General features: G+C 35.8%; 1 protein-coding gene and 1 long non-coding RNA gene across 2 annotated transcripts in view; both read right to left on the bottom strand.

Annotated features, from left to right (window-relative positions):
• Window positions 1-25,109, bottom strand: part of LOC118277892 (semaphorin-5A) — a 45,002-nt gene that overhangs the window by 14,694 nt on the left and 5,199 nt on the right. Inside the window, exons 2-5 of the mRNA XM_035596896.2 lie at window positions 18,013-18,132; window positions 15,895-16,000; window positions 2,918-3,125; window positions 1,220-1,374 (exon numbers count right to left, since the gene is read on the bottom strand). Of these exons, the coding sequence (XP_035452789.2) occupies window positions 1,220-1,374; window positions 2,918-3,125; window positions 15,895-16,000; window positions 18,013-18,112 (569 nt within the window). The 5' untranslated portion in view covers window positions 18,113-18,132. The remainder of the gene's footprint in view (window positions 1-1,219; window positions 1,375-2,917; window positions 3,126-15,894; window positions 16,001-18,012; window positions 18,133-25,109) is intronic.
• Window positions 12,576-14,388, bottom strand: LOC126911700 (uncharacterized). Its single transcript, XR_007706204.1, has 2 exons — window positions 14,135-14,388; window positions 12,576-13,711 (listed from the first exon to the last, which is right to left on the bottom strand). It is a non-coding gene; the product is annotated as an uncharacterized LOC126911700 (long non-coding RNA).

Here is a 25,109-nt window from a genome sequence, read left to right as displayed (position 1 = left end):
GTTCTAATCCGAAAATGTACGCAAAATGGTATATTTAATTAAACCTTGAATAAAACCGAAGTTATTGGTTCCACAGTTTTGGTGTCATTATAAAAAATGCTTAAGGGGTCAAGTACTAAGGAATTAATATATTTTTTCATCTTGGCCGGCACTTTCGAATTTAGACGAAAATTGTTCTGTACGATGATCCTATTGTGTGTCAAAAGTGTCATTTGAATGAGGACCTTAAAAAACACTTTTTACTTGTCAATCTATAAAAAAAAGTTTGTAGATTCTTGAGCTCATTTACTCACTCTGGTGAAGTGAGCTAATAATAAAATTTTCGAAACGATTGAAAGGTGACTTATGGCGTTAATTTACAGACAGTATCAATTCTATATCAAACGCCCGATTGAAACATTTACATTCAAATACATATAAACGAATTGACCTACTAAAATGTAAACGTAATAAACCAATCAAAAATTAAATCTAAATTTAATATCTAACACTATAATGAAGTAAAGGTGGTATTAATCTAATCAAAGCTACTTGGATTGCGAGAACAGATAATAAATATTGACACGAGCGATACAAGGACGAGAATCGATATGAAGCCAATAAATCGCTGACCCGTAATCGATATCAAATTGGAACGGTGCACCGTGGACCGTGTCACTAGTATCTAGGTGCTTACGTAAAATGTTTGTTGAAATATTGTTCAGTATAAGTTTTGTATAGTACAGAATACAATCTATACAAGGGACAATGCAACCCAATAGGTATATCACAATCATGGTTATAATAGTATGAGTCCAACTCCAAGCTAATCCAATGAATCTGATATCTAGGTAGAAATATTTTTTTGTGGAGAGATAGCCGTCCAGTAACTTCTCCTGCCTTTCGTGGGGCGAGAGGTGGTAACTTCCCTTGTTCCTTCCCTTGCTTTGAGCCAGAGCCCCGGTAACCTGTTATGTTGTCAGCAGGAGCTGTGATAGTATCTACCTAGTACCTAGGTAGAAATCTACCACCAGCGTGATATTCCACATTATCATTATAAAATACTATCTATCCCCTCTTCATGTAGTTAATATTTTTCCTTCTGTAAACCTGTGTTGGACCTAGAAAAGTCTATAGGAGTACCAGGAATGACCAGTTATGTAGTACTACTTTGTTATTGCAAACTATAAGTAAGTAAGTAAGTAGTTAGTCTATCTCCTCTTTCAAAGTCTATATTTACCTGCATATAGCAGTGTCGGAGCTAGCGAAGTCGGTAGGGGTGCCAGCATAGTACTCCCCGTTGGAAGCCAGTATCGCAGTCACGTTGGAGTGGGGGTTGTACGGACAGCTCGCTACTCCAGTCGCCCATTCCGTCACAGTTTTTATGGATTCGATCTGTTGAAGAAATAATAATTTTAAGTATTTATATTTGTAAGCAGAACTTAAATCGATACTGATACACAGACAGCACTTTAATGGAAATAATGTGATTTATTTAAATCGTTTTAACGACATTTGTATGTTACCAAACGTGATTGGAAGACTTGACAACGAAAATAAAAGAAAATATAATTGCTGAATGTTACTGATTGACGAGCATGCATGAAAAGACTGATGTTGAAGTTGTTGTTAAGGAAGCGAAAGAGGTATGTAAGATTCGTAGCAATTGGCGTTCCATTGTCTCTGCCTACCTCCATGGGAGATAAGCATGAGGTTATGTATGTACGTTAATATTGTCTAAGTCTAAACTATTCTAACTACGTATTACTCGAATACACATACGTACATTCCCACGATTATCACAATAGAATTACATGTCCACGACCAAAACACGTTTAAGCAACAATAGATTTAATATAATTTGTGTAACATCACTAAATTGTTAACAGTTTCTTACAAAATTTAACAAAACAGATTACGCTTTTAGAGAACAGTGAGTAAAGTTCCCTAAGAGAAGGAGGATCCTCCGACCAGGCGAGGTGATCTTGTCTGGCGGGATTTCTGCCCAACTGTTGTTCGTTGGGATTTTCTATCCATGTTTATTCGCATGTATACTTCTATAATTGCGATATAGGATTTATGACGTCATCCGTTGATTAGCTCGTCGATCGGCTATGTGCGACTTCTTTCATCTGTCATTATGTCATGAGTCGCCAAACGCTTGGTCGAACTCAGTAAAAAATAATAAAGAAAACACTTAAAGCGTACTACTTAAAGCTCAATTTTCCAAATCAAAATCTTCGCGTTCAATTAATTTCAAAAAGGTTTCCAGATATGCAAACTTGATTTGGCATTAACATCGAAAGTGTTGGATAAATATCTTTTGTATGTTCACATACAAATTCGATTTCAATATTCAAATATTCTTAACACACAACTTTACGGCAGCAAGCCTTACAAAAACAAACATGATTTTAGCGCAATGGCTTAACATTTAACTCCTAAAATACCAGTTACCAGTTCTAAGACCAAATAAAAGAGACATGAATGTTTTCAATAACGCGAATTGAAGTTGTATCTATAGTTGAGTGCTTAGTATAAGTTTGTTTTAACGTTAACACGATCTACACGTTAATGACGGTCGGCGCTCTGATTGGCTGCTCCGAGTTAAACAACCAATCAGAGTGCTAAACGTGGTAACGTTTTGATCGCGTTAAAGTAAAAAAAACTTGAGCTTTAACACCATTTGGCATATGTAAGTGTGTGTGTGAAGATGTCAAAAGTCATGTTTTGAATTATCATTGATTTAATCTTTATAAACTTAGGCAGGTGGCTGTTTTTAGGAGGCTCTTAAGATGCATATCTTAGTCGAAACTGGTTAAAAGGTCAGTATTAGGAAGCTGTTGCCTGCAAGCTATTGCGATTTTCCAATTTTAAACTTTAATTCTTTACTAGTAATGTGTAAAATGGACATGTTACTCGAGGAGTTTTAGCTTACCTCTCGCCAGCTGCAGACAGGACTAAACGCATGTGTTCCACAAGCGAACAGCTTGTGGCCATGCAGCAGGAGGACTTTGATATAATTGTGGCAATCTTCTTCCGTTTGTCCCTTCATCTGACACATCTTTATCTTACTGGAGGGAGCCAGCCAGTCAGCTCGTTCCAGCACTCCGAGGCCTCGAAGTGATAGTCGGTAGAGGGCATCCCTGGGACAAGAAAAATACGCATATTAAAATATTAAACTCAATACAGACAAGAAAAAAAGGTATCAACTGCAAACGGTTTTATGTGAATAATGGAAGTATAGATACTGCATTGTTAGACTAAAATTAATGTGCATTAATAAAATACTCAGAAACTAGGAAGTTGTCAAGTAATCGGAAGTTTAACGGAAGACTTTGAAATAAAAAAGAGATATTATACGACGGATGCCGGAAAACTCTTTCGAGTAAGTATTTAGACTAATCAAGTTTGAATTTCTTCCTACATTTTAGCGGTAACTAGACTACTATGACTATCACTCAGTAACTATGTATTTTTGAATTGACATTTTCGTAACCACACTGACATATTACCCCAGCATGTTATACAACAACCAATAATCCTACAACAGAGATTAACTGTAAAGATCAAATGTGCAAAGTACAAGCTTGACAACTGCGGAGCTTAACAATACAATGCAAATATTAATCTCACAAATCCAATTATGATGGGGATCTGATAACAACCTGCGTACGTTGTATCCTTGAGATATTTTAAAGGGCAATAAATTATAATAATCTGCTAGTAGTATAGTAACTCGGTAATACCAATACAGTTATCTAAAAAAACGACATTGAGTTTGTTATCTGAACACGTAGACTGCACGGCGTCGTGTTTAAAGTAGATACTTCACATTTTCGCTTGAATTAAAAAAATCCGTAATCCAATCACCTAGATCCAATTGTAATTATCTAGGAAATATAAATCGTTACACAAGCGGTAGTTGGAATAAATCGGAACACATGTATGTAACCGTATATCGAGTCGATTGCCGCGGGATCGAATATCAATGGTACGCCGTTGTAATCGATAGCGTTACCGATAGGAACGGTATCGATATTATTTATGTATCGAGTACGGTCATGTATCGGACTGGTTTGAGAGCAATTTCGTAATTAGACAAGCAGGTGAATAACTATATGTTTGTTTGTTTTCATTGAACTAATAATGATATCTGATTAAAATCATTAATTAAGTTATGCTTTGTAACTTTGACATGAAGCTCTATTAATTATTTTGGATTGATATCTTATTTAAGAAGTAACTAAACCTCTTTCCACGGCGGTGCTTTTCCACTAGAGATGTGCTATGCTACATTGTTGTGAATGCGTTTCGCTTCTACCAATCATATTCAACGGTACACGTAGCTTAGCATTGGTCGAAACGGACTCAGCTAAGCTATGTTTTTTTTTTTGTATGGAAAGATGCGGGCTATAGATGTGTGCTATGGATAGTTTCCCTACGATCGATACACCGCATTCTTCACTTTCGTAGCATAGCTACATAGCACATCACTGACGGAAAAGCAACCTGAATTTTCTTGTAATGTTTTTATCCTCACAAAGCCTTCTAAACACTCCCGTACATAAAAAGTTGCATCTGCTAATTACAGAGATCATGCTATACACGAACAAAAAAAAATTAGAACTGCACCATTAAATCGTGTGTTTATACAATAAACTTCACACATCTCGGTACTACGGGTAGACGCGTGCCTTGATCCATGTTTGTGAGGCATATGAACAAACAAATGGGTTTAATAGCTCAGCCAAATGTTCACGGCATATATTGACACACTATGTGGCAAACACTAGCACTTCCTGGCGTTTGATGAGTACCGCTGCGTCTTAGGGCTATCTTTGAGGCTGGTGAAATGCTGGGACTACTTTTTTTGAGGAGGGGAAAACATTCAGTCTTCTCCCAGAGTGGGTAAGGCGAGAGAGTGTCAGACTCTTACTGGCTAAAAACCATCCGTTTCGTAATCCTGCTTAGAGCTAGTGTCCCGATTACCCGATAGGTTATCTGCAGCTCCGGAAATACTGGGACATTTAAGTTTGGTTTTAATGTCTTTTGATACAAAGAATGTGTAAAGATTGCCGAATAAAGGCCGTGGACTGCTGAAGATGAACTTGAGAATCTACTGAGAGTATTTCCACCCCAACTTCTTTGTGTAGCTAAGAAACATTAGGTTAGGTTTGGCTGCTAGAAATAAATTTTGACGCATATTGTAGATATGGAACAAGGATTTCCCCTTTTATGTCATTTGACAACAAGAGAAAGAGAAGTTCAGTCAATGGACTGACATATAATTAGGTCAGGTTGAGAAAAGCCCTCAGTTAAATGTAGTAGTCCCCTAACTTACATCTTTTTAAACCCTGATCTACATATTTTAACTTATCCCTAGCCATTTTTGTCAAAATTCAAAGAAATAATGGGTAATAGAATTCCATTCTGATAGCTTCTCCACGTCAATAAAAAAGTAAACAAAATAGAAAACAAACAACTTATTTATTTCCGACCGCATGTTCCTGATTCATTCGACAGCCCTAGCGTTGAACTGAATCCATATAACTCAAGATTATAACGCACCTACATAAGTGTGAGTGTTAATAAACAATCGTAATAACACTTAGTTAACGTTCGTCAGTTAGGAATAGATAATGATGAAATGCTCTCGACTTTCACACGAGTCGAGTAATTAGGAGTAGTGGGTCATGATATGCTAAAGAATTCCTTCTAGTTTAGTATATTTTTAGGTAAATATGGCGAGGATTTTACTGTTTTTGAGATTTAACTAGAACTGAGATTTAGGTAAACGAACGACACAGTGTAATGTTAAGTTAACTACTGGTATACATATTATGTATACGTATACTTAATATGTAAAATTTGTTTGAACGCGCTAATCTCCGCAACCGCTGGTCCGATTTATTAATTCTTTATTTTGTGTTGGATATTGCATTTATTGAGGGTGGCTATATAGGTTATAAAATATCACGCTATGACCTATAGGAGCCGAGAAGTGGGTTATAAACTAAATGAATACTAAAGTAACTCGCGTCTGTCTCTACTTAATGCCTAAATCACTGTACGGATTTGAATAATTATTTTTGTGTTGGGTAGTCCAAGTATAGAGAAAGGTTATATATCATCACGCTACGATTCATAGGAGCCGAGCAGAGCGGGTGAAACCGCGGAGAAATAGTTTGTAATACAATACAGTATTATCCGACTTGTCGTACTTATTAACAAAGTCAAAGTCAAAGCATTTATTTCAATTAATCCTAAATAAGGCACTTTTGAAACGTCAAATTGAATTGTCCGTCAGTCTGTCTGTCAGTGAAGCTAGGCGCTCGTTCCAAAGTGTAGCTTCGAATGGAGAAGAACGAGCAAGAAACTCCATCGTTACTCTTTTAAAAAAGAAGTTTTTTACAATTTCTCTGATACACTATTTATCTATTGTATATATATGTAGGAACAATGTAACTACAATACGTCAAAACTAACGGGACAATAAAACCAATTTGTAAAGAAAATAAAATAGCGGGTTATTTCAAACATAGTGCCCACATATGTACACTTACAATTTTGAAATAATGCTTCTATACAAATAATAATAATATATAATTTAATCTTTCACATAAAAAAAAAAAAATATCTGCTTGATGCCACAGGATCCCTAGACTGCATTGGAATAAATTAATACTTTAAGTTAACGTGTAACTAGTGATCGTATTTGAGCATTGTCTAGTGTGAGCGAGTGTCCAGTGGAGCCGGACCAACATGCTGCCACGCATTTTTATCCTCAATATAATCTGACAGTTTATAATATGCCTGTTTACACAGTTCACGCTTTATACAAGATTTAAATTTTTTCTCGTTCAGATTCAGTATGGTAGTTGGTAGTTTATTATAACATTTAACACAAAAACCCATGAAGGATTTCTGCACTTTGGACAATCGGAATTGCGGTATAGCCAACTTATTTTTACCTCTCGTATTAAAATTGTGTCTGTCGCTTCTTTTTTCAAACAATTGTTGATTTTTTCTTACGTACATAATATTTTCGTAAATGAATTGAGAAGGCACTGTAAGAATATTTATAGTTTTAAAAAGTTCTCTCAAAGATTCACGACGGGGCAAGTTATATATTGCTCGAATAGCTCGCTTTTGCAAAATAAAAATTGATTCTACATCCGCGGCCCGACCCCACAGCAAAATGCCGTAAGACATTATGCTGTGGAAATAGCTAAAATAAACAAGCCTTGCTGTATTTACATCCGTTAGCTGCCTAATTTGTCTGACTGCATAAGCAGCGGAGCTTAGTCTCCCCGAAAGTGCTTTTATGTGGGGCCCCCATTGTAATCTGTCATCTAGTGTGATACCCAAAAATATAGTCTCCTTAATAAATTCCAACTTTTGTCCGTTCAAAGCAACATAACATTCGTTATTTTGTACGTTTGGCAAGCAAAATTTAATACATTTGGTTTTTTTCTCATTAAGCGCCAAGTTATTAATAGTAAACCAATTATAGACTTGAAGAATGGAGCTGTTTACGCCGTCAAAATTATTCATACGTCGACCTATCTTAAAAATCAATGATGTATCATCTGCAAACAGCACCATTTTTGGTTCATTTTCGAATATGAGTGGCAAATCGTTAATGTAGACTAAAAAAAGAAAAGGACCCAATATTGAACCCTGAGGAACGCCCATTTTTATCTCAGACCCTTTTGAATTAACCCCGTTTATATGAACTTTCAGCTGCCTATCCTCTAAATATGTTAACAGTATTAAGACAAGACACAATGTTTTGCGTATTAATAATAATGATTAACCAATGCTCGGTTGTAATTAATGTTCTTGTAAATACGGCTCAGATTTTATCCTATTTAACTAAGAATTTCCCCAGACCAAACCCGTATGAAAATTAAGTGTTTCTAGATCAAGAATCTTAAAGAAGACCTAGAATACCTATCCCTACAAGGAAAACAAGTTAGGTACCGGATTTGAGAGCTTTGCAATGTAAAATAACTACTTATGCTATTACAATTTTAAGATCAACTTGTAGATAATAACTGTACTTCGTTTGAGCAGGATCAATGAATCTTTAGACGACCTTGATTTCGAGAACCGCGGTTGGATTTATGTTTTAAGAATTAGGCACGGTGGAACCTGAATCTGGCTTCAATGAGGATCGTGGGCGAGGTGATTCTGATGGATTGCCGTCATGAATCAGTATTTTGAGTGAATTTGGTGGTGTAGTGTTAATTGTAAGATCCTTCAATGTATCTAGTTGTGATTTCTTTGCTAATTGGATATGATAGAGCTTTGGTTTTGACCTTAAAAATGACAATATTTCTCGTAGGACGACAGACATCTTTCGTCTACAATAGGACTCTTGACTACCTACTTGACTGCACGGTTGGCGCAGGGCAACCGGCTGCCGCATAAAGTGTAGCGTGGATTACATCCACAAATTGTTGTTTCGGGTTTGGGTGTCATGTGTATGTTCGTAAACACAACCACGACACAGGAGATGAAATTCTAGTGTGGGGCAACGATTTGTTAAATGAAAAGAAAAATAATAAAGAACTCTTTTTGAACCCTAGGCGGAAAATATTCATGGAATCACATTGCTTAGGGAAGACGAAGAAACGACATACTGGCTGAGTCTACTTACAAGATTTTTCCTATTTAATTCACACATTTACTATTCAAGAAAGTTGAAATATAAATCGACATTTACATTCAACATTTCATAACGCTAACAGAAAGTTTTATAATTGCATGAAAGAACTTCACCAACCCGTATTATTCTACATATCTCATTTAACTTTACATACCTAATTGTTTATACTTTATACTAATTAGTTCTCGATAATGTAACAAGATCGCAATAATGTGCCATGTTTATTGGCACTATCGATTCAGTTTCGAAGTAAACGATGTTGGCTAGATACTCTAATTACGTTTAATGTATGTTTATCACGTTTCATTACATAAAACTGACACATACTGACTCAACATTTAGCTAGAATGCAGTGTAAATGGTTGAGGCTTGCTCAGTCATGTATAAAATTACATAATTGGCAACCTTTTGCTATTTGTGATAAGGTTTTGTGGTATTACGGTATGCAAGTATCGAATTAATTTTCATGAACGACAGTATCCGTACAAACTTTTTGTTCTGTAACTTAATACAGCTTTTTTCTTCTGTAGCTCACAAATAATTATTGATACTCAATTAATGAAAACTTCTTCACATTTTTTTATTGTAAGAAACTATTGATAGGTCCAATCACAAATTCTTATTTCAGATTTTTTTAGGCCTTATAATTTTTTTATACTTAAAAGTAAATATTCACACTTTCAATAAAAGTATACCTAATTGTGCTAAATCCGAAGCTGCCGGCAACCTAGCGGGTTACCGGGACTCCGGCTCGAAGAGCAGGAGTAGGAACGGGGTGGTTTTTAGGGTTCCGTAGCCAAATGGCAAAAAACGGAACCCTTATAGATTCGTCATGTCTGTCTGTCCGTCCGTCCGTCCGTCCGTCCGTCCGTCCGTCCGTCCGTCCGTCCGTCCGTCCGTCCGTCCGTCCGTATGTCACAGCCGTTTATTTCCGAAACTGTTGGGCCTACATAGTTGAAACTTTGTAGGATGGTGTATTTCGATAACCGCTATTCGAATTTTGAATAAAAATGAATAAATTTAAAAATTAAAGGGGGGCACTCCATACATGGAACTGATTCAAAAAAAAATTTTTTTCAGCTAACATATCCGTGATGGGTGTCTATAGATAGGTCTTTAAAAAAGACATTAAGGTTCCTAAAACCACTTTTCGTCAAAATCAATCGTTTGAAAGTTAGACGCTTCCAAAGTGGAAAAATGTGTGTCCCCCCCCTCTAACTTTTAAAATAAGAGAGTGAGAAAACTGAAAAAATATATGCTGTAGATTTCAATAGAAACTAACAACGAAAATTGGTTTGAACGAGATATCATTATTAGTTTTTAAGAAATAAAACATTTTAAAAACCGCCAATACAACTTTGTTGTTCATACAAACACTATGTAAAACCAAGTTATTTTACAACTTTTATATTATGTCATTTACTTGCTGCTACGGAACCGTTCATGGGCGAGTCCGACTCGCACTTGGCCGGTTTTTAGTCAGTAAGGCCTCGGCCTCGAATTTTGCGGGCAGCGGGGCGGCGGCGGCGGCGGCGCGGGAGCGGCAGGATCTTATGCGTATAATCAAATGGACCGGTTTTCGAAAACAGCGGCGGCGGAGCGGCGCGGGAGCGGGCAACGAGCGGTGCACTCCAGTCAAGCGGTGACCGCCCGCGTTGCGCGTCTGCATTGTAGTATAGTGTTGTGTACCTAAATTTTTCATTTTTTGTGAATCAAAAAGATGTTGTCGCCGTTTTTCACACATTTCGTTCGCTAATAAAAACAAATATCTCGACAACACAACCACGAACACAACACTACACCGATCTGCCCGCTAGTTTCGAGAACGGGTCTGCGATGCCCGCCCCGCTCCCGCGCCGCCGCCGCCCCGCTGCCCGCAAAATTCGAGGCCGAAGCCTATTTGACACTCCCTCTTGCGTCACCCAAAGCGGGATAGGTCATTTGATGATGTTCCCCCTCAAAAACAAAAAAAAAAATGTTAATGTTTTTGAAGTAGTAGGCATGATAAATAGATAAGTAGGTAGAGTAGACTAGATCAAACAACTTACGGAAATTAAGATTTGCATGCTCTGTGCTATTACTTTTGAGGTAATTTTTATCATTTATAATTTATTAGTAAAGATAATTATAATTTGTTACTTTTTTAGTTACCGAGTCTCATCACTCCAATTTATTTTTTGATAACTAGATACCGATATTTTAAACAATCCAAATTAAACTCAATCGCATCGTTAATCTGACTAAAACATCACACCATCAATTAAAAAAACAAAAATAAAAAGAGAGAACATTTATAAATCATTAAAAAAACGTTATCGTAAGTCGTAACAGCTTTTTAATGTGATAACACTGCTTACCCTAAGTTGTTTAAACATCAAGTCATTCACCTGTTAGCTTATGATAGATAGCGTTATCAGTTACCAAGACCGGCCGGTTACCCCACTCTTAGATCTTAGAGAAACAGTTTTAATTATAAATTTTATTGATATGTATGTAGTTTTTATGAGGTACTCTGATGTTTGTTATTAAGTTGTCGATAAGACTGTTTGGTAAAATGTTGATGAGAGAAAGAAATTATTGAAAGAAATTAATGTTCGTGTTATGATGAGTATGGGTTCAAAGAAATGGTCCATCCATTTCTTTCATAGGTGAGTATGAGGAAATGGAAATCGATAGGACAACTAATAAAGTTCACTTCTAATAATTTAGGATAAGGCCTAAATAAATATTTTTTATTTTATGTTTAGTTGTTGATATTTTAATATGTTGTAGAATTGATTCATTTGTTTCGTAGTAGTTTTTCTTTCTATCTTATAATGTAGGGTTGGCCCGCAGTAAACCTGACAAAACACTATGTATTCATAGTCCATTCCACATCACAGATAAAACTTTATCCATCGGTTTAAGATTATGACACCCCCGCAAAATATTATTAACCTGTATTACAACTTTACAAGTTATTTTCTTCATGACATAGTCTTTATCAATGTATAAACGACTGTCTATACCTTGTTGAAAACCTGTATGTAATCTGTGCAGTTATTTTTGAGTTTATTGCGAAAAGACAGACGAGCAATAACATGTTAGATATTTATTATGGCGTGACTTGATGATACATTATAAAGCTATTTTTTTCAAAAGTATGCAAATGCATATTTGCAGAAAATAATTACTTAACCAGTTCGATGGAGCTAGCTTCCAAAAAGCCCACTTAGGCTAGCCTACTTATTTATTTAGTTGAATACTTACGTTTTTTGAAGTATAGCCCAAAATTTAAAAGAGCTTGTTTGAAACCAGATGCCCTTACAAAAAATCTGACGGCTACCCCAACGAACAATGCACCCTTTAAACGCGTTAGAGCGAGATAATGCAATCTTTGGAACCTTTTGTGTGACTCGGTCACAAGAATCCGGCTTTAAAACGTTGCATAGTTCTTTTTTAAAGTCGGTGTCAGAACGTTACTTATAGAAAAGCAAACAACATAGTGTAGAATTGTTTGTTTCTGACAATTACTGTCGCAACAGAAAGCTACAGTTATTTGCTATCAGAACATATAAAGAGAGTAGAAATGAAATAGTTCCTGATTTGTATCAGAACGCGTGTCGCCGTTTCTCCCACCCTTTAATTTCACTACAAGCAAGAGACCAATGTCTGAGCGGATTACCCCCACAAATAAATAACACACATTTAAATCTCGAATTTGCTATTGGTTGTCACACAAACGCAATGACTGCATTTGACGTACACTCTAACACGCATAAAAACTCATGTATGCTAGGGCGAGACAAAGGTCGATTGTTGATATCGATAAAATTTAAGTAATCTTGTTTTTGTTTTACAAGTATTGTTGAATATTGTGAAATTGTATTCATGCGAAATAGAAACCAAGTAATAAAAGTAAAATAAATAAAAAATACATAACTGAATTTTAAAACCAATTTTATTACTCAATAAGTTAAAAATCAGTAAAAAATAAATAAATCATAGGCACTTTTGAACGTCAAAGCAAATATAATAATATTAATAACGTCTGTCTGTCGGTCAGCCCTCTAGTGAAGCTATTTAGCTTTGGAACGAGCAAATGCTCGTTCCAAAGTGTAGATTCCTATGGAGAAGATCGAAGATCTGTTCGTTCGATCTTTTTCAATTAGATTCACAATACAATTCTTGATAACATTGCTTTTCTTTGCATCGATTGCTTGAACTATGTGAGAACAATGTAAAACTAATATTCAGTCAAAGCGATAGAAAAAAAACCTTAAGAACAACAAAATTAATACAGTCTGGAGCTGACCAGTCCCAGTTGACAGCGCTCGTTCACCAACATGACACGTACACCAGCACCGTCCAACTCAACCATGTTGCAGGGAATCGAACGATCCAATGCCCGTGCCACCGCCAGTGAGACCTTTGAGTGAGCATGACAACTCTAAGCTGACACAAATGCATTCTACTAGTCTAATTTAGCTAATTACAGGGCTCTCACATTTACAATAATCTGTATAAAGTACAGAACACATTGAAATAACATGGTTATATTATTTCATTTTTTAAATTTACGAAAGATGATATTTTAAATATCGCCATTTTTAGACAAAAAAACTGATTTAAAGAGACTAATTTAAAATTTTCTAAAATAAAATCAGTTTACTTACTGAATTACACATTGCGATATTGTGCGGATAAACGCCTAATTTTAAGTTTCTTTTCCCTGACTTTGTTATTATGTAATTATCAACATCGAAATGTTGCGAACGAAATATGCTACATTTAGTAGGAATCCAGGAGCCCATAGTACAGGTTTTCCTAGTTTGGGTTCCTGAATCCCACCACTTGTCATTTCAATTGTTTTAAACCTGGTCGTGTAACTTGCTACATAATTTATTATACTATTAATTATTATATAAGCTTAGTTTTTAAGACCAATGTCTGTATAAATATGGTGGAGATAAAAATATACGCAGTTTCTAATCTGTGTGGTGGAACTTGAAAAAAAAAAAATTAATTCTACCAGTTGTGTCAATCCACAATTTTGTTACACCTGGATCTGTTGGAAACCTAAAACATAATATTAAAATAAATCATATGTCACATTCTATAAAAAAATAAAAACATAAAACTCACTCAAAATCTATATTACTAATTAGTCGTAATAAATAATACTTATTATTTAAATTATAAAGTGTGCTATTGATTATAATAGACTGTATCATAGTAACAATCGACATTGATTACAAATTTGCCCAACACTATCGATGTCATAGATTTTGTGGAAATGAGCTTTTGTTTCGGTACTCGGGACTCTCGCAATGGACGTCATACATTGCGCGATTGCTCACGTAGTGCAAGATTGTACTCATCTATCGCAAGCAATGTATTACTATTAGTCTGCTTGCGATTATATCGTTTTTGTCTATAAATTTCATAATACTAATGTTATAATTACAAATATCACACGTATTTTTATGTTTTTGGACTTACCGGTGAAAAGAAATTCCTTCTCGTGCTATGCTACACACCTGGTTTCTTTTCCGACACGTTATAATAGCGCAAGACGGCATAATATAATATTTTTGCGGAGATACGTACGCTGTCAAAACATGACAGCGATTGCTAGCCGGTAAGTATGAACATTTGAGCGTTATGACAGCGCGCAGTACGCCGGCTCGCACCCTCGGCACGCGTGGCCCGCCCACAAGGCCAATCCAGTCTCTTTCTTTTATCCATGTGCTATACCATCTTGTCGTATGTCACTTGTTATGTTTACCATCAACAGTCAGTAGAATTACCTATACCTGTACCTACGACGTAGGTACGCTGAGCAAAATATACATACTCAACTACGCAAATACACATAACTTTTCCACTATTACCTAATTAAAAACTTGAATTCCCATCATAAGCAAACCACTCCCAATTTATGACCTAAACCAATTTGAAGCCATAGAGAACCCATAAACTCGTATACATAGGTACCAACGTTTTATGGCGACTCCGGCTTCAACGCATCAAGCGAGGCCTTAGGGTGCCATGTAGCTATGTAAATGGAATAGCTAAGCTGTTAAATTATGTGACCATTTCCACCGATACTAAACTATATGTATAACTGTGCGAGGAAGCTGCGCAGCTCGAGTATGCGATGTATCAATAGTAGAGAAGCCATCCAGAGCACACATCTATAGCACGCATCTTTCATATAAAAAACATAGCTTAGCTGAGTCCGTTTCCACCAGTGCTAAGCTACGTGTACCAATGAATATGATTGGTGGAAATCAAACGCATCCACATCAACGTAGCATAGCGCTTGTAGAAAAGCGCCCTTATACTCGTACTTAAACATAATTTCCATAAACTGTTCTATAAAATTTACACCGCAGATAATTATGTGTTAATTATAAGACCCTATAAAATGTTTATAACTGACTTTAGTTATTGCAAACTACGGCTTGAAAGTTTAATAACTATATGATGAACTCATTGGATTCAAGTTCAACTATCGTATTAATAATGTATTCTGTTTAATTGAACCCGAAATGGGTAGGGCTAATTATCACCGTGCCGGTTTTATCACATCTGTTTATAATACTGGTGGAAAGTACTGTTCTAACTATTGACGTCACATAATATAGTGTGGTAACAGAAGAGTAGAAAACATTTGTCACAACCCCTAAACTTCCCGCGGGTGTAGTAGGAGACCGGCAACGGTCTCAAGTCTAACTCCAACCCAAGCTTTGCAAGCTTTGAAAACCAAACCCTCTGATATAGAGAAAGTTGTAAATATGTTCTGTTACATACATACATATGTACCTACGCAATTTTACTTCACAGTTTTAGTGCATTTAATATTTTTACGTTTACTTGCTTTTTTCGATTATATTACCAACCTACTTCCTATCTATTATATCCATCATTGTCATAGCAACATCAAAACTATTCTTTAGACTCAGCACCAGTTCAGAGAACTTCAATAGGTAGCAAAAATTCACAATAATATTTAGTCCTACGTAAAAATTGCATCTGAGATTAACCAACCAGGTCCTCAATAGTCATTAAAACCAATGACCGTTAAGCTGCACTTTATCAAATCCAAGTCTAAGCCGTTGCAACAATAAATACGATAAAAACTTAATCAACATTACTGTTTGTCTGGTTTCCTACACCTTGCTTAACTAAATCAGGTATTGGTAATTTAGTAGACAGGTTGGATTAAGGTCTAGACACAAATAGATTTGGGTACTCACCTTGCGCCCACTATAACTTGGTCCCTTGCGACATCGAACAGCAATTGCGAAAATGAACCAGAACTACTATCTTCAAACACGTCGCTGTGATCCGTCGTCAAAAGATCTGGGAATAAATAAAACATTAATTAGACATAGTATTAGTCATTAGAGAGATATAGTTTTGAAAAATTATAAATGATTCAAATAAAAGGTTTTTTTATGATATAAGCCGGAAACTGGATCAACAATCGGCATCGTCCATGGACACCCGAAACACCAGAGGCGTTACAAGTGCGTTACCGGCCATTTGAGGGTTACGAATATAAGGGCTGTTGGGAAATCATGGAATGGGAAGATTGGGGAGAAAGGTAATTAGGCCTCCGGTAACCTAACTCACAACGAAACACAACGTTTGTTTGCCGAAGCATGGCTCTCCCACACTTGATCAAGTTTCCGTGCACTTCAAATCTAGTTGTTTTATAACTTAAGCATGCTTATGTAGCACTCTAAAAAACATATAAAGTACCGTACAATATCTCATGCCTTCTCATTAATCATTAACACCTTCGTATTAGTCTGTAGGCTTCAAAATTCTCCCACTACCCACAAAATCTAGTTCAAGAAAGTTGTTGACAAACATTGTACGGAATAAATTAAAAAAGTAACTATCTCGGGCTGGCAGGTTAATTTTCATAATATCTATGTTGAATACTGATTGATTAGGAACCATTTTTGAATAACAAATTAGATGATTTTAATTCTCTTCTTATGTAATAGCGACCCACGCAAATTCTTGGTACAATCTGAATTCGCCGCTTAAAATAGACAAGACATGTTTAATTTTAATGAGAATAGGTAGGTTGGTCTTAAAAATGCAGCGTGGAATATTTGTTAGCAGCATACATAATCATAATATTATGTATTTCCAAGAACTAAAGACACAAGGCGTTTGTAAGATATATTATTTCCTTAAAGACTTGCGACTTAGTGAAGACTGGAGAGTAAGCACATAACATAAAAATACCTACTAGGTACAATACAGAAAGAATAAAAATAAACCAAGCATAATATGGCATGGGGACCAAAATCAGACATGCTAATTTCAAGCTTGAGCTAATAACTCAATTCAGAGCTGCACGCAAGCGACAAACGGCTTAACCGAGCCCTTGAACAGCTTACAATACAGTACTTACAAAGCCTTGCCTGACAGTTAGGCGAAGTAATTAGCTTTCTACATTTAGGCTAGCCTGTTTGACTTGTAAAACTGATTACATATGCAACAACACATTGTACACGACTACCAGAATAAATTGACCCCTCCACGTGGCGCTACTCGCTGAGGAAGTCATAAATAATGAAATAGAATTCGTCTATACAAGTGTGTCTTCTAGTTTTTGTAACTGCATTACGAAATTGTTGATTGTAAGTTTAAAAATAACCTCAAGAAAATCCGTGGCCGATAAAAGACTAGATAAGTAGGTATGAGTAACATTAATTAGTATGCTTAGAATGTTCGCAGCGAAAACTCATATTTTGAGCAATTGCAACTTTGGCCGAGAACTCATTTCTCCAGATAAAGCTAAACAAACATAGTCTTAAGAACATTTTATCCACTTCTCCACATCTAGTTCCATATTCCACCGCGGTTCAAGATATTCTGGTCGCTCTGCGCCATGTAATTGTCGTGTATCTGTCATCGATTTGAATGTTTATAGTGGCGATTAAGCGATTACCATGCAGTGATTATTTTCACACTCATTGTACACACAAATACAAGATGAAGCACAATAAACGGTTTTTGTAAATATTAGACCATATGGACGGTTTGATCCAAATATTTGAAGTATGTGTTTGGTAGGTAAACAGTGAAATAATTAGATCTGACGGTTGGCACCTCTTGTTGATCTTTTCAAACGAATGGGAAAATATGGTACATTCCATACAAGGATTTATAAATATTGCCTTTGTAAGAAGTAAACTTTCTTTGACTTTTTAAACATGATTGTATTCTTGTAGCCGTTTAAAGTTTCATTAATGACAATATGCAATGTAATACAACATCCTGCCTTTATAAAAGAGTCCATCCTGTTTTACTTACTCTTATGAAGTTGTTACTTAAATAATCCAAACAAATACCTTGTCTGTTGATTATCCTGAAGTCATCTTCTGGCAGTTGTCCTTTGCTGAGTGCACTGAGCAGTATTAGTGCAGCTACTTTGTACACTGACCACATCATTCTTGATGATTATTGCTGACCTGGAACAAGGAAAGACAAATTTGAAGAAACTTTTATTTCCAGTGGTAACTAGAATAAATAATTAATGGCATGATATGATAGCAAGAATAAAATGATGATACGGATTAGCGAGTGAGTTTTGTCAGAAATTAAATAAAATAGTGAAGACACTACGTGATCATTTGATCAAGCATTCGAAAAAAGATGGATAATTTTGGCGCAAAATAAAAAGGCGCACGGAAGTATACTAGTTTTGTTTTTCGAAGAATTTATTCTAGACTTAATAACAGTAGAACCTGTCGACCAGTTTGCCATTTGTTAGCAAATACGATAGCGACGCCCCGTTGCCAAACATTTCTATCTTGATTTCTTTAATATTCTAGACATCCGAAATCCATATATCATGCAAATATTTGCAATTAACTCCAAACTTGAATACCACTTGCGAAAAATACTCCAACAACTAACATAAATAAGATTCATCAAATAGTTGTGTGTGTATGTGTATCTCATATCTTGTCCCGTAATTATTCAAAACTATAGGAATCGCATTAAAATCAATTTGCTTAATTGCCTGTACGGCGATGCCAATCCGTTATGTTGGAGTTAGAAGCTCTAAACTGGTTCCAACTATAGACTGCGTACGTAGTCTTCAAACATTATCGATTCTCGCTGTCAATTCATGTCCATTTGTCTATCTGTCTGTCAGTACTCTATCTAGTTTTAGTTCATGAAGCCCAACGTCCCACTTAGGCATAATAAGGCTGGGTGAACACTGAAGATATGGAGTCATTGCCTCCATTAGGCTTACGCACATGATGAGTTTCACTTGATAAGCTAAGCTTTAAGTTAATTCAAGCATTGCTAAGTTGATCTTTCTGCCAATGAGTTTAGTTTTCAAAAGCTTATCGGTAAGCAATCATCTTGGAAGATTATATTAGTAAGAAACTAAATGGTTCATTTCGAACCTTTTAGTGCTTTAAACTATGCAACATGCTGCTTTAACCACTAAGGAGTAACTATGTAGTAAGTATTTGGTGGGGATAATATAAGAAGAAGAGACAGAAAATATAAAGTGTATAGTAAATCTCACACACATTATAATATTAATGAAATTGAGTTCGTTGACAACTATACCAGCAACTGGTATTAGTAATCCTTTCATAAATAATTTATTAAAATGTAGAAATAAACTTCTACACATTGGAGACAAAAGAAACGCCGATAGGTATCGCGTATCAATTTTTTATACCGACTTCGTCTTTTATGGATGAATGAACCGCCGTGAACAGACATCGAAGCTTTATTTGTACAAGAAACATGCATGTTTTAACAAGACTTTATTGTAATGGATACTATAGACCTTCTGTAATAGTATACGCAACTACGTGCATGTGAAGAAGAAAAATCATGAAGATGGAAAATCATCAACAGACTTCTAGCGCCCTGGACGACGCATGAGGGAGTGTCAGACTGTTACTGACTAAAACCACCCCGTTTCAACACTAGCAAGCTGCTGTACATTCTCCTATTGGGTAGGAAAAGTGGACAGTAACGTTCACTTTTCACAAGTTACAAGAACCCTGAAATAACTTAGGGGGGTATCCGTGTTCTGGGCCTGCGGACGACCGAAAAGGTTACTGGGGCGCCGGCTCGAAGCAGGAGTCAGTAATAGTCTGACACTCCCTCTCGCCTCACCCAGGGCGAGAGGAGTCATTTGATGATCCCCCCTCACCCCAAAACAAAACACAGGATGGGACGGATTCTTCAATCTGTCCGGTTAAGGTTAGTTTCCAAGTGCTAAATAGGCTTGTCTATGGACTCTTAATTATGCAGTTTTATGACGATACCAACATTTATTACAGTTTTATGCCTTTTAGAAATACCCTTGAATATTATTAACTACGCTACGTCCTTATTGCATTCTTGTCAGTAAACAAATAAACAAAGACTTAGTTATTTAAGTGAATAATAAAAGGTAATGGCACTTCCTTTTATTTTCAATATAAAATAATCTGATTAACAAGCAAAAATGCAAAATGATAGTTACTTCAAGTCTCAATCGACATGGTCCCATTTAAAATCACTTAGCCAGTATTGCTTTACTGAACAAAAAACATACCACCTGTTGCCTATTAGAAGTTCATCTATAAAACATCGGTCGGTATGCGTAACGACCATTTTAAATTCAGTCCAAGTGATGTTTTATTACTTGTAATTATTTAGCAATGTTTGTCGGAAACTCTTTTGCTTAGTTATTATTACCTATAACATTTTATTAATAATAGATTTAGTAATTGCAAAATATGATTACATCGCCATGACTAAGCATACAGCAAATCGATCTTGTTATAGTCCCACATAGTTAACCGAACAAGCGGCTGGAATTGGTACTAATAGAAACCCATACAAAAAAGCACTTTTAAACGACACTAGCGCCACTGTCGACCGCAAAAATCGTTGTGGCTGTCAAATGTTGTAGATTGTTTTTGTAGAGCCATAATTATATCACACTTGTTTGTGATCATTCACCATACTTACAAACTTTGTAACGTACAACTGGAAATCTAAATAAAGCTTTGTTAGAGATTGAACTCAAGACATAATGCTTTCGACCATTAGATCAACAAGGCAAACAGCTTTCTAACAACACTACAATACCTGTGATTCTCCGAAGAGGTAGGCAGAGACGAAGTTATTACCGAGCACGATTCAAAGATCCGTGCTACGGAGAATTTCGAAACCAATTTTCTAAATGGAAGAAAATCAGAATATTCAGCGCACGCGCCGTTTCGTATACTCTCTATTGTGGGACGAAACAGCCAATATTCTCCCCAAGACTTTCACAAATCAGTTCCATTTTTTGTTACATCCAACTTGTAATATAGTAACGTAATATTTGTTTCGCTTAGCGAAAGCATTCGAAGCGAAAACAAGCCCGAAGACACATAATAGAAAGTATGTAATAGAAACGTTCTAGACATTAAAGTAAAAGTAACAATAAAATAAGAAGCTGGAATGTAATTAGATGGCGTAAAACATATCAAAGCTATTCAGAATATTGCAATGCAAGTTAGTTTAACTAGGAGTTTAACGATACTAACAATTTCATCGAATATCGGATTAAGTAGTTATTCTCATGATGTAGTCAAAATATAGTCACACCTTGCTTGCGGGGTTGGTAACTACTGCACTTAGGCTGCAATGTGTGCTGACTTAGGGAGCAAATGAAGACACGAAGACACTGATTCTTATGATTACCTTTAATCAAGTGTCTAATACAAGGGCGAGGTGTCACACACACTACACAGCTAAGGTAAGGGTTTGGATTTCAGATCAAAAATGAAGGTAAAACTAGGTATCCTTGGTAAACACCAATGATACTTAGTTTGACCTGAATTAAAAAAAATACTGCCAATTTGTATCATAAGAAAATATCGCTTACATCATTCCGCCAAAAGGTCAATGACCTGTCTCATAATGTCATTGCGGAGCAATATTCATTTACAAAGTTAAATTAATACATAGTGGTGACTTCATGCAAAATAAGCAATCACAACTGATGCCACTGTTACACTATTATTACGACGACAAATGAACTCAGTTATCCAAACGACGCGTGCGCAATTACCTAATTGATTTATTAGTACCACAGACAATTTATTTTTTTAAACATCGAAGCGTTCTCCACTGATAACATAACGTTTAAAGATACCGTATCTCAAGGAGGTTCAACTACACCGACCTAAATATTGAGTGCTCATTTAATTCCATATCTTACGATAGACATTTATTTTGATATCGGCTTCCGTGTTACAAATTCGGCTCATACCGATGGGATTGGCTTTTTAAATTCGGTAGCGACTCGGTGAATGCGCAAATATTATATTGCCGATATGCCGATTTGATATCTTACTGTCGTTAAATAAATACAGAAGTTTAAATAAATATCGTGGTTGATACTTTATCTGGCTTATATGGAAGGCTGGGTCATTTAGTGCATGGTATTTGGGTTGAACTTCTAAACTGATTCCGTTCAAGTCACATTAAATGCTCTAAGATCGTTATCTAGTAAGACCTAAAAAAGAAAAATAATAAATTACAGTCTACGAGTATTAGAAACCAGTTCTTATAAGAATCTATACTAATATTATAAAGCTGAAGAGTTTGTTTGTTTGATTGTTTGTTTGAACGCGCTAATCTCGGGAACTACTGGTCCGATTTGAATAATTCTTTTTGTGTTGGATAGTGCATTTATCGAGGAAGGCTATAGGCTATAAAACATCACGCTATGACCAATAGGAGCCGAGCAGAGCGGGTGAAACCGCGCGGAAGTAGCTAGTAGTTAATAAAACTTTCTGGGATAAAACGACCAAGAGTGAATCTTGATGAAGACTAAATAGGAGGCACTAACATTATAATTACATTTACCTACTTAGAATAATTATAGAAAGTACCTAATAGATCTTACATAAATATAGACTAATAAGTACCTAAATAAAATTAGACTGTCTGTTTGTAATAACTAGTCATTGAAATAACCGCGTTTTACAACATGCATATGAATATACTCAATAGATGTAGTTATTACGTATATAAACAAAAATATTTTTTTTACAATTTTATGTCTGTCTGTCTGTTTGTTTGTTCCGGCTAATCTCTGAAATGGCTGGACCGATTTTGACGGGATATTTACTGGCAGGATGCTGATGCTGATCCTTAGCTGATGTACTAAGGAGTAGCTAAAGCTACTTTATTTAAAAAAATATATAGTTACTTTCTTTCATAGGTTAAGCAAAGCCGCGTGCGTCAGCTAGTCACAAATAAAATACATCATACACAGCAATATTTCTCTGCAATCTCCAACAAAAGTAGTTCACTATAAATATTAATTACAATGATATCAATACGAAACCGGCCGTACAATTGTAACATTCATCAAAATTCTGTGTAGTAGAGAATACAAGTCCTCTTTATGCTATCTAATCAAGAGTGCAGCATGTTTATAGCCCTACAAACAATGAAATAACAAAGCCACCGCGATAATATACTAGATACCGAACTATTTAAACTGGTAGTAGTATAATTATGTAAAAGTAAGTACATAGTACTTGCAATAATGTTCACGCACTTTCTAAGTGTTTCTTGGAGTCCCACGAACCGATAAGTATATAGGTATCTAAGCATTAAGTATGATATCCTGATCTATCTTTGTTCAATAGCTTATTTAAGTTTATTAAGTTAGGTTACTATTAAGTTAGGTTACTCATAACATGCTATGTCTTATTAATTGGTTAGCTCATTATATGGGCCCTGGCGTCGCTTGAAACTAGTCGAGTAACCTCGTGAAACATGAATAAGTCAAGTATTGTCTCACGATAATAACTAATAAAATGTTTTATTTAGTTTTTCTTGATTCCAGAATAGGTTTATATTCTGTTGTTTTTTGGTTATAAGTAGGCGCTTGGTCGCTATCTCGCCTGATGGTAAGCGAAGATGTGGCTTACGATGGAGCAAGCCTGGAGCGCCCATACATAAGGAACCTATTCACTCGAGACTATATAGTTTACTACTGTTCCATTCATATCTATAATTTTCATTATCATTTTCTAAACAATTTCTTCACCACTATTTCTTTAATCCCGCCCACCTGCGCAAACGCATGACCCATTTCCAAAATCCACTTGTCTTATAAACCCCCTTATCTAAGTAAGTACCTCCGTAATAGCTTGTTGACTCTATAATGTACACATAAATAATTTTTAAACGATAGATCGATATCGATAATAAATTGTGTACCAAAAGCGACCCAAATTGATATGTCAAGTGTAGTTTATTTATACTAAAGGCGTAAAACTCCTTAACAGATAAGAATTATTATCTAAATAAGTTACGTACGTACCTACCGTTAAGGAAAGTTTGTGATAATAAAAGTGATAGAAAATAATAATTATGAAATAATTTTATTTCAGAGTTCGTATAACTAGTTATAACTCCTTCATGATAAAAGAAAATGACATAAAACGTAGGTAACTGTTGTAGGGTCTAGATGTTACTGGCCAATTTTTATAAGTTAAAACGTCTGTAAAGTCTATAACTAACATACAATATCTTTTCTCTTCGAAATAATCATCACCATAAATGTAAACCTCGACCTAATTATGAACATGGTAAAGCCCTAAGTCCTAAGTCTCACGTGCTGTGATTGTATTAAGTTTTTGGTGTATCTAAAAGAAAATTTATCACATAACTAGGTATTTAGTATACCTACGGTCTATATCTACACTATCTATGTAGTAGCACGGCCCTATCCTTGCATTTGCGTCATACATTCATATCAGCACACGACAAATTCTGCATTCAAGCCCTTATCTCTAATTTGAAAAAACAACTGATTTTACAAATTATCTCAACACCTACGCTATTTTTATGAAGTGTGCGATATCGATTACGTTAATAATATCGATACACTTCACAATAGATAAAAGCAAATCTTTAGAGTGTGTGCTACGTGCTCGTCCGCATGTTAGCAGTGGCCGTTCCGAACATATAAACAATTAAGTAACTTGAAACATAAGTATGTATGTGTGTTCGGAGGAACAATGGATTCTCTGAGGGTAGCGTGGTGTTGCCAACGCAAACAAGAAAGCTACTGTTTCTCGGAATAGGTACGCACAACCGTTGAACCCACTAGTGATGTGGCGGCGGGGGCTTAGCCGCTAAGCTGACTTGAGTGGGATTTATTGGTTCTTTCATTTAGATACGCCATTGACCCGCGATGAAGATTAAATATTGCTGTAGGTATACTTTCCCGTTTCAAGCAAACTAGTTAACTTTAAAAGATTTACATCAGAAATAGTAGATAAAAAAATTAAGTCCATGTGTGTCAATCTCGGTGGATACGCTAAACGTTAATCCATTTTTTTGTAGTGACTAATATTGGCTATAAATTAGGATTATTCTCACAAAACTCACAAATGCGTAGTCGAACTAAGCA

This window comes from Spodoptera frugiperda, chromosome 18 (genome assembly GCF_023101765.2).
Source record: "Spodoptera frugiperda isolate SF20-4 chromosome 18, AGI-APGP_CSIRO_Sfru_2.0, whole genome shotgun sequence".
Lineage (NCBI taxonomy): Eukaryota > Metazoa > Arthropoda > Insecta > Lepidoptera > Noctuidae > Spodoptera > Spodoptera frugiperda.
Note: the sequence above shows the minus strand (reverse complement) of the source record. Positions and strands in the feature narration are given on the sequence as shown.